This window comes from Pecten maximus, unplaced genomic scaffold, assembly GCF_902652985.1.
Source record: "Pecten maximus unplaced genomic scaffold, xPecMax1.1, whole genome shotgun sequence".
NCBI lineage: Eukaryota > Metazoa > Mollusca > Bivalvia > Pectinida > Pectinidae > Pecten > Pecten maximus.
This window is the reverse complement of record NW_022979564.1, coordinates 27,291-40,000: the sequence shown is the minus strand read 5'-3', so window position 1 is coordinate 40,000 and position 12,710 is coordinate 27,291. Positions and strand designations below refer to the sequence as shown.

At 34.0% G+C, this 12,710-nt stretch overlaps 1 protein-coding gene across 4 annotated transcripts in view; it reads left to right on the top strand.

Annotated features, from left to right (window-relative positions):
* The window catches only part of LOC117318926 (cell death abnormality protein 1-like), a 52,447-nt gene that overhangs the window by 21,142 nt on the left and 18,595 nt on the right, over positions 1–12,710 (top strand). For 2 of the 4 annotated variants that reach the window (XR_004530495.1, XM_033873860.1), the window contains exons 3-14: positions 653–898; positions 2,734–2,832; positions 3,286–3,381; positions 4,211–4,306; positions 4,784–4,879; positions 5,053–5,148; positions 5,855–5,950; positions 6,176–6,271; positions 6,631–6,726; positions 6,968–7,063; positions 7,603–7,698; positions 7,921–8,013. Coding sequence is in view for 2 of the 4 variants with exons in the window: in XM_033873860.1 (XP_033729751.1) it covers positions 653–898; positions 2,734–2,832; positions 3,286–3,381; positions 4,211–4,306; positions 4,784–4,879; positions 5,053–5,148; positions 5,855–5,950; positions 6,176–6,271; positions 6,631–6,726; positions 6,968–7,063; positions 7,603–7,698; positions 7,921–8,013 (1,302 nt within the window). In the remaining 2 variants the exon portion in view is untranslated. Of the gene's footprint in view, positions 1–652; positions 899–2,733; positions 2,833–3,285; positions 3,382–4,210; positions 4,307–4,783; positions 4,880–5,052; positions 5,149–5,854; positions 5,951–6,175; positions 6,272–6,630; positions 6,727–6,967; positions 7,064–7,602; positions 7,699–7,920; positions 8,025–12,710 lie in introns of all 4 variants that reach the window. The other 2 variants (XR_004530496.1, XM_033873859.1) reach the window with 2 other exon arrangements.

Genomic DNA, 12,710 nt, shown 5'->3' with positions numbered 1-12,710 from the left:
TACACTACTATACTATACTGCTACACTACACTACTACTACTACTACTACTATACTACTACTACTACTACTACCACTACTACTACTACTACTACTACTACTACTACTACTACCACTACTACTACTACCACTACTACTACTACTACCTACTACTACACTACTACTACTACTACTACTACTACACTACTACTACTACTACTACTACTACTACTACTACTACTACTACTACTACTACTACTACTACTACTACTACTACTACTACTACTACTACTACTACTACTACTACTACTACCACTACTACTACTACTACTACTACTACTACTACTACTACTACTACTACTACTACTACTACTACTACTACTACTACTACTACTACTACTACTACTACTACTACTACTACTACTACTACTACTACTACCACTACTACTACTACTACTACTACTACTACTACCACTACTACTACTACTACTACTACTACTACTACTACTACTACTACTACTACTACTACTACTACTACTACTACTACTACTACTACCACTACTACTACTACTACTACTACTTCTACTACTACTGCTACTGCTGCTGCTGATGCTGCTGTTTATCCTCAAACATGCATATTAAAGCGTTTACATGTTATCATTTCTTTCTTTTCAGATGGTTTTCAGAGAAGACTGGCCGGATACCAGCTTTATGTATCCAATACCACCGATTCACCCACAAACGGCGTCCTCTGTTATCAGGACACTAGTAGTAGTAGAAGTTCGGTACAGTTAGACCAGACACACCAGTGCCCGTATGTAGGGCGGTATGTGACTGTGTACAACTATAGAAACAACACAAAACGATACAGCTGGTATGATAATTATGCAGTGTTGGAGCTTTGTGAGGTTCAAGTGAATGGTGAGTATATTTGAAGTCATTTGAATACATTGACATTTACGCTACAGTGTCACTATATAAACCTTGTAAGTTCTCTCACAGGTCAAAGTACTATGAACTGAAATCAGTACGAAACGAACTTTTGATTAATTAACAATATTGGGTGAGGATAAGTATCATAGATTTGTGTATGTTCAAAGATGTCATTTTAAACTGTAATAGTTACTTTGATCGATAAAGAAAGGGAGAAGGTATGAAGTTTCACTTTTTGAGATGACATTAGGCAAACAGTTTTCGGTGGCAAACAGTTTCCGGTTCGTTTATGGCAATGACACTATAGACGTGTGTTGCTTCAGCGGAAGAAGCCGTCTTCATGATGGCATAGCATGCGCAGTAAAGATGCGCACACGTAGGATTAGGAAACACCACGACTCAATATCGTAAATTGTTAAAGGTGTCCCCCGTGTTGCATACTTGTGGGAGGTAAATGAAGTGGTGAAAGGGGGGGGGGGGGGGGGGGGGGATGGGTTTACATTAGGTTTGAGAATAAAGCGAATATGCCGCAACAACTCACATACATACAGGAAGAGGTAAACATTGATATGAAAATGAGAAAAAAAGGCTTACAGCAGTAATAATGTAGAAAAGATATTCAAAAGAGTAGACGTTATGAGAAGGAAGGATCGGCTTTAGTATAATGCGAACACGGAGACAAAATAGTTCCAATGCTTTACCAGACACACATATACATGCTATTGTTAAAACATAAATTCATCTACTCTACAAATCTGACCGCATGAAGTCAATCTTTCTTACACTAACCATGGAATCATACATCAGGGCACATAATTAAGAAGATTTACTGGTTCATCGAAGAATGTTCAAAAGTACAACATCAAAGGGAAACATGGGAGGAGAAAAAGTATGCGCGGTTTGTCCGAGGGTCATTTAATCTGAACACCTAGAAATAGACACAAAAATTAATAACACCATTCAAAAATGTAGAAGACAAATGTCATCTACACAGTAGTATGCCACACGTGTAAAGAGGTTGAGTATATTTGGGAAACAGAAAATGAGAAGAAAAAGCATGCGGGACCATTGCTAATCGCATCAACAGTGAAGGCTACGACATGGGACATTCAAGAGTGATAGGGATGGAGAAATACAACGAACATCGATCCAACGTACAGACTGGTTTGCAAGTCTTTCTGGATTAAAAAGATCAGCACTCAATTGAACTTAAAGCCTCTTTGTTTTTGTTTACAGACGTAAAACTTGTTTACAGACATTAAACTTTATCAAGCTTAATATCATAATTCCCTATTGGTTTAAATTAATTTAATTGCTTCAAATCTGATCAGTTATGACAACAATTCATCCGTTAAGTATTTAATAAACATCTGAAAATAGAATGTGAACCAATCTTCCGCGCGCCGAATTAAATCCTGGGATGATAAACTGAAAAGCATGTGTTCGTTTATGAAATGCCGAGAGGTTTCACTGCCAATTTATGGTGACTTCTCACATTTAACAAATTTTCATTTTGCCTAAAAGACTCGTGTTGAATCGTAGATAATTTTACCTTATCCCTTTCTTTGCCGTAGCGGCAATAACCATTGGGTCTCACAAACAATGCGTGGAAACAAGAAAAGTTTGTTTTTTTTTTTTTTTGTTTTTTAGTTTTTTTTTTTTTTTTTTTTGAAAATTTAGCAAACCTCACAACTGGTATTCTTTTATCATATATATTCCCGAACGGCGAAATTCATAAAATCATGTAACTTTCGGCTATTTACCTCCAAGCAGAAGGCACGTCATATTCATTTTGATAGAATTTCAAATCCACTTATCAACAGGCTGTCCTGTGGGGAGATACGGAAATGGTAATTGTAGTCAAGCATGTCCGGCCAGCTGTTACGGAGGCAACTGTAATTCTAAAACGGGTTCTTGCATTTGTAAGTATTTACTGTTTCTGTACATATATTAGCGGTAATTTTTATTTTCGCGCAGGAAGCATTGCACTCATTGCACTTCTTATATTTCACATTGTGTCATTTGCGCTAATCTTAAAATTTGGTAACACGCGAAAATTTGAGAGCGACAAATTTATCACAGTTAAGTGTTCATGTTCATATACCTTTATTTGTCGGAGTATACATTGTATAATGATGTTTGTACTTACTAATTACTGTTCAGTTTCACAACGTCTTTATATTATTATTTTGTATTGTTATTTTCCCACTTTCTTTATTTCATTTGCAATCGGCTGATTTCTAGTTTGTCATTTTGTTATTTGAAATCATTGTTCGACAGAAATCAATATGTCTGGTCTGTTGATAATAACCTTGTTAAAAGGTAAAACAAAATGAAAAAAAAGAAAGAAGAAAAACCTTTCCGTTCCATTCCAGATTGCTTCCCGGGAAAATACGGAAACTTATGTGAAAACACTTGCTCTACGAATTGTAAAAACAGTTTGTGTAATAAAGACTCTGGCTATTGTTTAGGTTTGTACTGTCAAAAACTGTTAAGAGATAATTGAATATTTACTGTAGTAAAGCTCACACAGCTGCATTGCTTACATGTATATGACCAAACTGTTTCAATGTTTTGAATTGATTATCGTTATTGTCATATATAATTTATATGTGTTGAATATTGATTATTAGGCAGGAGCTGACTCGTTCTGATATCGAACTAATATGAATTTATTATCATTTTTTTTTATAACAGACTCCAATGTATTCCGTCATTTTGAACGGACGGGATCAATGAGAATACATTTCTGGAAACAAAATAAAAAAAATTCAATGAGTATATTCTTCAGTCATGTAACAATGTGATTATCGGGTTTAGTTAGGATGTTTTTAGTGTGATTTTACATTCATTTTAGTTGAGGATAACGATTGTATAATATCCCACTCCTCTTTTAGTGTTGCCCTCAGAGTTCAAACGAATGCCCTTTCCTAGACAAATTGAAGTGGAGAACTGGTCCTTCTTTGAAATATCTCCATCAGTAATATCATTGCAGAACGTTAATATTGAGCTATAGAGGCCTCAATAGAGATTCTATGATATATTATCACTAATGATACTGACTATCTAACTGGTTTTACAAGTGAAAATAATTTCCTGTAGATCTCATTTATTATGTTTGAAGCAAAAAGGAAACAAAACAAAATAGAGCAACGTGGTTTCTTTTCTTGCTGAAATAGCACAAACATAGCCTTTCCTGATTTTGTGCAATTCAGAAAAATCAACGATCTCAAATACAAGCTAAAATTATGTTACTTATCTTATATTTATACATAGCTATTGATTTTTCTGTGTTCTAAGAATGCTTTCCAGGGAAGCTTGGTAATGTGTGCGATCAAGACTGTCCTGTAAACTGTAAGGATAGTTTGTGTGCAAACAACAACGGCTATTGTATTGGTGAGTATTTTTTCCAATAATTATATAATTTCACTGAGAAAAATATTCATATTTTTATAATTAATTTTTCTTGGTTTTAATGGTAAATACTCAAATGTGAGTGGTCAAAAAATTCTTTTCATTCTTCTATGAAAGAAATTCCGAGAATGGCGCGAAAAATGTAACGTCACAATACGACAATTGACGTTGCGTATTGATTTGAGAAAAAGAATCCCATTTAAAACCAGTAAAATTATACATAAAACATGTTTTAAATTAGAAAATTAGTTTCAAAAATTAATTATAAGCGTTGATGTCATTTTTTTTAGTTTCATCGGGGTATTGCAAATAAAATTTGTTTCATAACCCGATGAAACTAAAAAAAAAAAATGACATCAATGCTTAATTAAAAGTAACACAGACCACCGGTCAAAACAAAGCAATAACCGATTTAAGAAGACAAAGAAACAATACGAAATGCTATTGATTTGTTTACAGAATGCATTCCTGGAAAGTTGGGCAATACCTGTGATCAGGACTGTTCAGTTAACTGCCAGGATAGTTTGTGTGCCCGGGACACTGGTTACTGTTCTGGTGAGTGACAACCCAGTCATTTCTTATATTGTTTTTTTTTTTTTTTTTTAACTTTACAAATTAGAACCTACTACCGTTTTTACATAGTGTATTGTTGATACTGTTGATATCGCCTGCTGACTAAATGGCTAATGTTTAACAATACAAAGAAATAACAATTGATATGTTTACAGAATGTGTTGCCGGAAAATTGGGTAATACCTGCGATCAGGACTGTCCTTCAAACTGCAAGAACAGTTTGTGTGCCAGGAACACAGGTTACTGTACTGGTGAGTGACATTGACCAATCATGGATTTTGCTTTTCAAGGAAAAAAAATAATGTCATCCTACAAAGAAACGCAAGGTAGAATACAGTATTTTCAGTTGGGGGGGGGGGGGGGGGGGGGGGGGGATCCTGCATTCTAGTGTAGTTTGTTAGATTAGAGACTAGGCTAGAGAGAGAGATGCATTGTGCCTTTTCTACAATCTGTTTGGTTTGGTTTATTTTGTTTTAACGTCCTATTAACAGCTAAGGTCATTTAAGGACGGCCTCCCGTGCGTGCGACATGCATGCGTGTTGTGAGTGCGTATGTGTGTTTTGGGGGGCTGCGGTTTGTTCGTGTTAAGTCTCCTTGTGATAGGCCGGAACTTTTGCCGATTTATAGTGCTACCTCACTGAAGCATACTGCCGAAGACACCCAGCAGCACTATCGGAAAACCTCAAATATCTCTACACGCATACATGATGTAGATGTACGGAATGCAACCATATATCGGAATGAAGAATGAAAGAAATATGATAATAGACAAAGACTGGCATAACGAAAGACTAATGTTATGATTTAAAAGAAAATAGGCTAGTAATATGTTTTTTTGTTTATATAAGACTTCTTTTGTTATATTTGTGACCTCAACCGCTCAACAAATTACAGTGTTAAAAAGACAAGAAGGTAAGTATATTAAACACTAATGTTGCTGGGGTTTTATATTTATAGAATGTGTTGATGGAAAGTTCGGCAGCATCTGCGATCAAAACTGTTCTGTAAACTGTAATCACAGTTTGTGTGTCAAGGACACGAGTACCTGTTACGGTGAGTAATAAATATACACGCAAAATGATTAGCTTGCCCACTTATTTGAAAGAATTGTGCCGAGCAAGATTATCCAATCTTGTATTATTTCCAAATTTGAGATTTTAACAACTTACCAGTACCATTTACATAAATCTTATATACAGTTTACATGTGAGTATCGTTTGATGACTGACTGGATCAGTTTTAACGATACAAAAAATATCCTATTTGGTTTGATTACAGAATGTGTTCCAAGAAAATTCGGTAATACTTGCGATCATGACTGTCCTGTAAACTGTGAAAATAGTTTGTGTGCCAGGGACACCGGGTATTGTACTGGTGAGTGGCACTAACCCATCATTTGGTTTTATTTTACAGAGAAAGGCATTGTTATATAAAAATGTATTTCTGCTACATCTAAATGTCATGTGACAAAGAGAATGATAAGTAACTATGTATGGAGACAATTTAGGAAAAAATAGTTTTAAGGTTAAGTTATACGAAATAAACACAAACCATATACATATGTATACATATGTTAAAGTTAAGATCGATTTCCGATTCGTTTTATTATTGTAAATTGTAAATATATAAATTACAAACGATTTCTATCTTGTTGTTGAAAAATACCTCCTTTAGAACCTTTTGTATTAGGCATGTATATCAACCGTTATTACATTTGGGTTTATTACTTTCAGAATGTGTTGACGGGATGTTCGGCAGTACATGTGGTCAAATCTGTTCAGTAAACTGTAAAGATAGACGGTGTTCTATCAACACCGGATACTGTAATGGTAAGCAGAATATATTTGTGAACAAGACTGTTCTGTTATTTTGAAGTATCGCTTCTTTGTCATGGACACTGTGATTGTTCGTGACTTTATCCATTTCCTGTATATTCTGTTGATCACAAAGACAACTATTAACTTATTTTAAATCAAACTTGTATCCACCGGGCTTCCATGTTCATTTTACGCTTTATTTTCAACGATTCAAAAAGCATTCTTGATAACTCTGTTTCATCTTTGTTTTCAGAATGTGTTTCTGGAAAGTTTGGCAGTACCTGTGGTCAAGACTGCTCTGTAAACTGTAAAAACGGGACGTGTGCCAGAACCAGCGGAATCTGTACAGGCGAGTAGCTAATGTTCCTATATTGTATCGGATAGGATGTGTACAAAGTACTCTTAAGGTTGCAGAAAACAAGTACTAGACAAAACATGGAATGTATGTCAAGATTGCTTTTCAAAATTTAAGTGCCAATTGTGTGACATCTGTGACTTTATCCGGGTCATTATACTTTCTTTTGATTACAATGATAATATTTTGTATTGATACAATTATTTAATATCAAACGATCGCCACACACCTATATCTCCTAGCCTTCACTGTTCCTGTAGATTTTTACTTTCAATGATTAAAGGCCGCATTAATACTGTATGTTTTAATATTCGCGGAAGATTTAATTCGCTACATTTGCGTTCTTTTAATATAGCGCGAAAGTATACATCCATATCTATATGTTAATATAGATGTTTTCTGCGGAATGTTTACAAGGTGTAGTTACGCGAAATATAATACCTGCGAACTAGGCCAGACCAGGAAACCGCGAAATATTAGCCCCGTGAAAGTAAACAACTATAAAGTATACTGTGTATGTTCCATGTTTTCAGAGTGTGTTTCTGGAAAGTACGGTAATACATGTGGCCAAGACTGCTCAGTAAACTGTAAGGGCGGGGCGTGTGACAAGAACAATGGATACTGTACAGGTGAGTGGCTTATATTTCTTAACTCAATTAAAAATCAATTATTTGATAAGGATTTACCGAAATATGCTCATGCTTTGCCGTTTTAATACAAACTAGTAAATATTCATACATCTACTGTTTGATGTTCATAATTAATCGATTTATGGTTTGATAGTTTTTGCAACATTTACATTCATTACGAAGTAGGTTGATTGATGCTAATATATTGGACTTGTTTTTTAGAATGCATCATTGGAAAACACGGAGATAGTTGCGATCAGGACTGCTTGGAAATCTGTGGGGACGGATGTTTTAGGGACAACGACACATGCATAAGTAAAAATTTGGTATTAGAATATAACATCTAGTAGGGAAGGTTTAACTGTTTGTAATGTATGCGTAGGTTTTGCCTATAAAAGGAACACAAAGCTGTGGTTTCTAATCGTGCATATTGTTGCTTTTATCTCAAAAGTGAAGGTTACGACATCGGACATTCAAGAGTGATAGTGATGGAGTATGGGCGGCCGTTTTAGGATAAAATACAGACACTACTTAAGTGCAAAAACTTTTGCACTTAAGTGCAAATCTTTTGCACTTAAGTGCAAAAAAATTAACATAATGGCAAAAAATTACATAATGGCAAAAACTTTTTCACTTAAGTGCAAAAACCACATAATGCAAAAAAACCTCTTTTGCCATTGTGTAGTAATCTTTTTACATTATGTACCTGTGCACATAAGTACAAAAAAATTCTTCGTATCCCTCTCTTCAAAATGGATCGTTCCAGTAATACTAGAACTCTTTAGCACTAAACAACACAAATGTTATCCCTTGTCTGCGCATGTCGGGTGACCCTTATATACATGTACGCCATAGGAAAATATACGCCATAGGGGTTTTACTTGCATTTTGGGAATTACTCAACAAATAGAGATTTTGATATTTTCTTTTCTAAAACACATTTGTTATCATTATTTTCCTTAAGGAAACCATGACAATATCTCTCAAGAGGAGTAGCATAGCAAAAAACTTTTTTTTACACTTAAGTGCAAAAAACTTTTTTTACACTTAAGTGCAAAAAAACTTTTTTTTTACACTTAAGTGCAAAAAACTTTTTTTTTACACTTAAAGGGTTTTAGACACAAAAAGGTTAAAGTTGTCTATAGGTTAGTTTCTGAAAAGCCAGTCAAATTACCCTCACACTCCTGGGGTTGTGTATATACACGCTGAGATACAGGGCACAGCATGGGCCCATCTGGACAACTGACCTATATGCAAAATTTCATTCTGATAACGAGGTCGGTCAGCCTCCTACGTCACAGGTTCACAACTGCCGAGATGATAGTATAACTAACGTTATAAACACCCAAATGTGTGTCGCATTAAATAACTATTTACACACTATCTACCAAAGGTTTTGTGATGTGGGAATACTTTACATTAATATATTGGGTTACAACAGTGAATTGGTTACATGTACTCCAGTGATGATCCCGTTATTCATTAAACAACTGTATTAAATTCAACTTTATTCCATAAGTTTTACAACTTATTGGATAAAATAGTATATAACATTAATGGACAAAGGCATCCACTCTTACATGATTTATAATTCAATAAGCTAATTTGTCAGATTTGTTACAGGGAAACAGAGAAATAATCATTAAAAATGAATATATTCTAATTAAAATCTTATAAATCTTTCCTTTAGTTTATTTGCTAGTGATAAATATTTTCCTAAATTGTTAAGTTCTTTTATATTTTCTACTTTGAGTAACTGAATACGTTTAAACATACTATAGTATTTAAAATGATATGTTTTAATCAAATCAATACGAATGTCTGCGTAGCATTTTCACCACATCAAATACATTTCCTTCATAACCTTCATAAAACATTCTTTAAGGAAATTGTCAAAAAAGGACAATGTTTGAATACATTACTGTAAAATTGATCAGAACAGTAACTGATTTCTTCAAACATTTACCCAAGACTGACAGTTCAAAGTTACTGATTTAAATAAAGAATCCAAGGATCTTTAGTTTCCAACATGTCATCATAACATGCTTTGAGTAAAAAATTATCTGGACGCTTTAATTTCAACCAATATTTAAAAATTCTTGATTTAATATGTACAAAGGAAATCCTCAAAGTTCAATGAACAAAAAACCCATGTATCGTCTCAGATAAAAAAAAATGAGTTTTTCTGATTACGTACTATCTAATTAAATTACATCAGGATGAGACAACTGTATTTCAAACTACTGCATTTTTATCAAATCTTTATCTTGCAAAATTACGAAATGGATATTTTTATGTTAATATTACGTCAGGAAAGGGTAAAACATGTTCTTAAAAGTGTACAAAATCTTATCAAATTATGCCAAAAATAAAATGGTTAACAAGGCTAGGAAAATTAATCACCGTAAAAAGACTTCACAAGTGAGATCATTTTGTCACCTCACTGTATAGTAGACCAGAGATGTATATATCACATATGTGATATTTACATCTCTGAGTAGACCTATAGTGTATATGCCATTGTTTGAGTTTTTAAAATAAAAAAAATAAATAAATAAACAGATGACATGTGATATTAGTAAATTACCAAGGTTATGATATTGTCCGCTGGACTACTATTTTGATTATACAATTACAGACATGAGGTGTGGAAAGAAAATCTAAACATGTAAGATGATAAAATCAGGACATTCACTGTCATATTGCTTTCAAGGTTTACAAAATAATATGGGGCTTTTTGAAGTTTCCCTCTATAAATGCATATAACAAGGCAGATTCTAGCCTAGTGATACTGGTGATGTGAACCAGATGACGCGTCGGACCACGTGACCACCTAGCTCATTAAAAATTTTCAGCCAGCAGCAATATCCCCCTACTGGCCTAAAATAGATAAACAGCTTTGTAGGGCGAGGTAAAACCTGTGTCAGCCAACATTTATGGGGTCGGGCTAACAGAAAATGGAAAATACCCTATGTGTCCAAAACCCTTTAAGTGCAAAAAACTTTTTTTTTACACTTAAGTGCAAAAAACTTTTTTTTTACAAGGTGCAAAAACTTTTTTTACACTTAAGTGCAAAAAACTTTTTTTTACACTTAAGTGCAAAAAACTTTTTTTTTACCCTTAAGTGCAAAAAACTTTTTTTTTACAAGGTGCAAAAACTTTTTTTACACTTAAGTTCAAAAAACTTTTTTTTACACTTAAGTGCAAAAAACTGTTTTTTACACTTAAGTTCAAAAAACTTTTTTTTACACTTAAGTGCAAAAAACTGTTTTTACACTTAAGTGCAAAAAACTTTTTTTTACACTTAAGTGCAAAAAACTGTTTTTACACTTAAGTGCAAAAAACTTTTTTTTTTTACACTTAAGTGCAAAAAACTTTTTTTTTTACACTTAAGTGCAAAAAACTATAAATTTGTCCCTAGATTATCATCCATTTACATTATCAGGCCTGGGAGGGGGGAGGAGGCTTTTACTTTATATTTTTTACTAAGAATTTCCTGTAATTGTAAATATGTCTAAATTAATACATAAAAGCATGTGAAGTGTCCTTATTCCTTCACTGTTTACATTATTTTGGTCATAAATGTTACAGTTAATCCCATTTATCATGCTACACTCCGGAAATGTCGATATTCGCAATGACATGTGATACTCTTTGCAAAATAGGAATATTTCTTTAATCAATACTTGGGATGTGACATAATAATTCAACCAGCACAGTTTCAAGCTCTGGTTTTCAGCTTTGCATTCAAGTCAAATGCAGTTGCATTTATTTCCACAAAAAGTAAGTAAATTCATAGATATTTGCGTGGTAAAGACAGTACTATGTAATATTACCATAATTATAACTTGTTACCAAACATATACTGGAAGACGTGGTCAAAGAAGGTCTACTGTAAAAAACCTTCTATTATGGTTTATATTTCACATTGATCGATTGTACCATTTCAAAGCAACAAAACTTTTTTTTATAATTGTTTCACTTCTATATGTACGGGTTACTTCCCTCATCACTACAGCTAATTTCGATAAAATTGTTTACATTCTATCTTTATATTAATTGCCGAGCATTTGTTTCAACTGAGGACACCTGCATGAAATTCGTGTCTCGGGCGACATTTGTCGGTTATAATTTATTTATCTATTTATTTATGGGTTTTACGTCCGCTATTACGGCCTTTCAGCTGACGAGTCGCTCGGTTACAAGATTAACACGAGGTTATATAGAAGCCGCCATATTGTTTACGTATCGCTAGGGCACACTGCGACAGTATGCATGATTTGATTGGTCGATACGAAATTGATAGAACTTCGCCCATTGGTCGACCAATCATTGTACTTCATTTTGGACCAGTCGAAAAAAATACTTCGGTAGGTGAATTTCTTGTTGGAAACCGTTTCATTTTTTTGCACTTAAGTGCAAATAATTTTTTTGACACTTAAGTGCAAATCTTTTGCACTTAAGTGTAAAAAGAACATAATGGCCATTTGGCTTTTTTTGCACTTAAGTAGTGTCTGTATTTTATCCTAAAACGGCCGCCCATAATGGAGAAATACAACGAACATCGATCCAACGTACAATCTAATTAAAATCTAGATGGTCATTATCACTACGTTACATGAACATCTAACAACATCCCATAAGGGGTCACGTCAGGGTCACCTTTTGGATTAGCCAATCAAATGACTACTTCCAGAATCTTGGAAGTGAATTCTATATGTCCGAATTAGCATGATTAGAGTGCATAGCTTGTATAATATGTCAATTTGTTTCAAGTCATTTCGTCCCGTAAAGCATATAACTATATACTGTGCCGAAGTGGTTTGGTTCAGATGCATGCTGTGACGAAATGTCTTGCCTCGATGATATATCGACAAAATGCCAATTCGCCCAGAAAGTGTAATACACACATCTCAGAGGTCATCAGAACGTGACCCCTTAAGGGATGTTGTTAGATGTTCATGTAACGTAGTGATAATGACCATCTAGATTTTAATTAGATTGTCCAACGT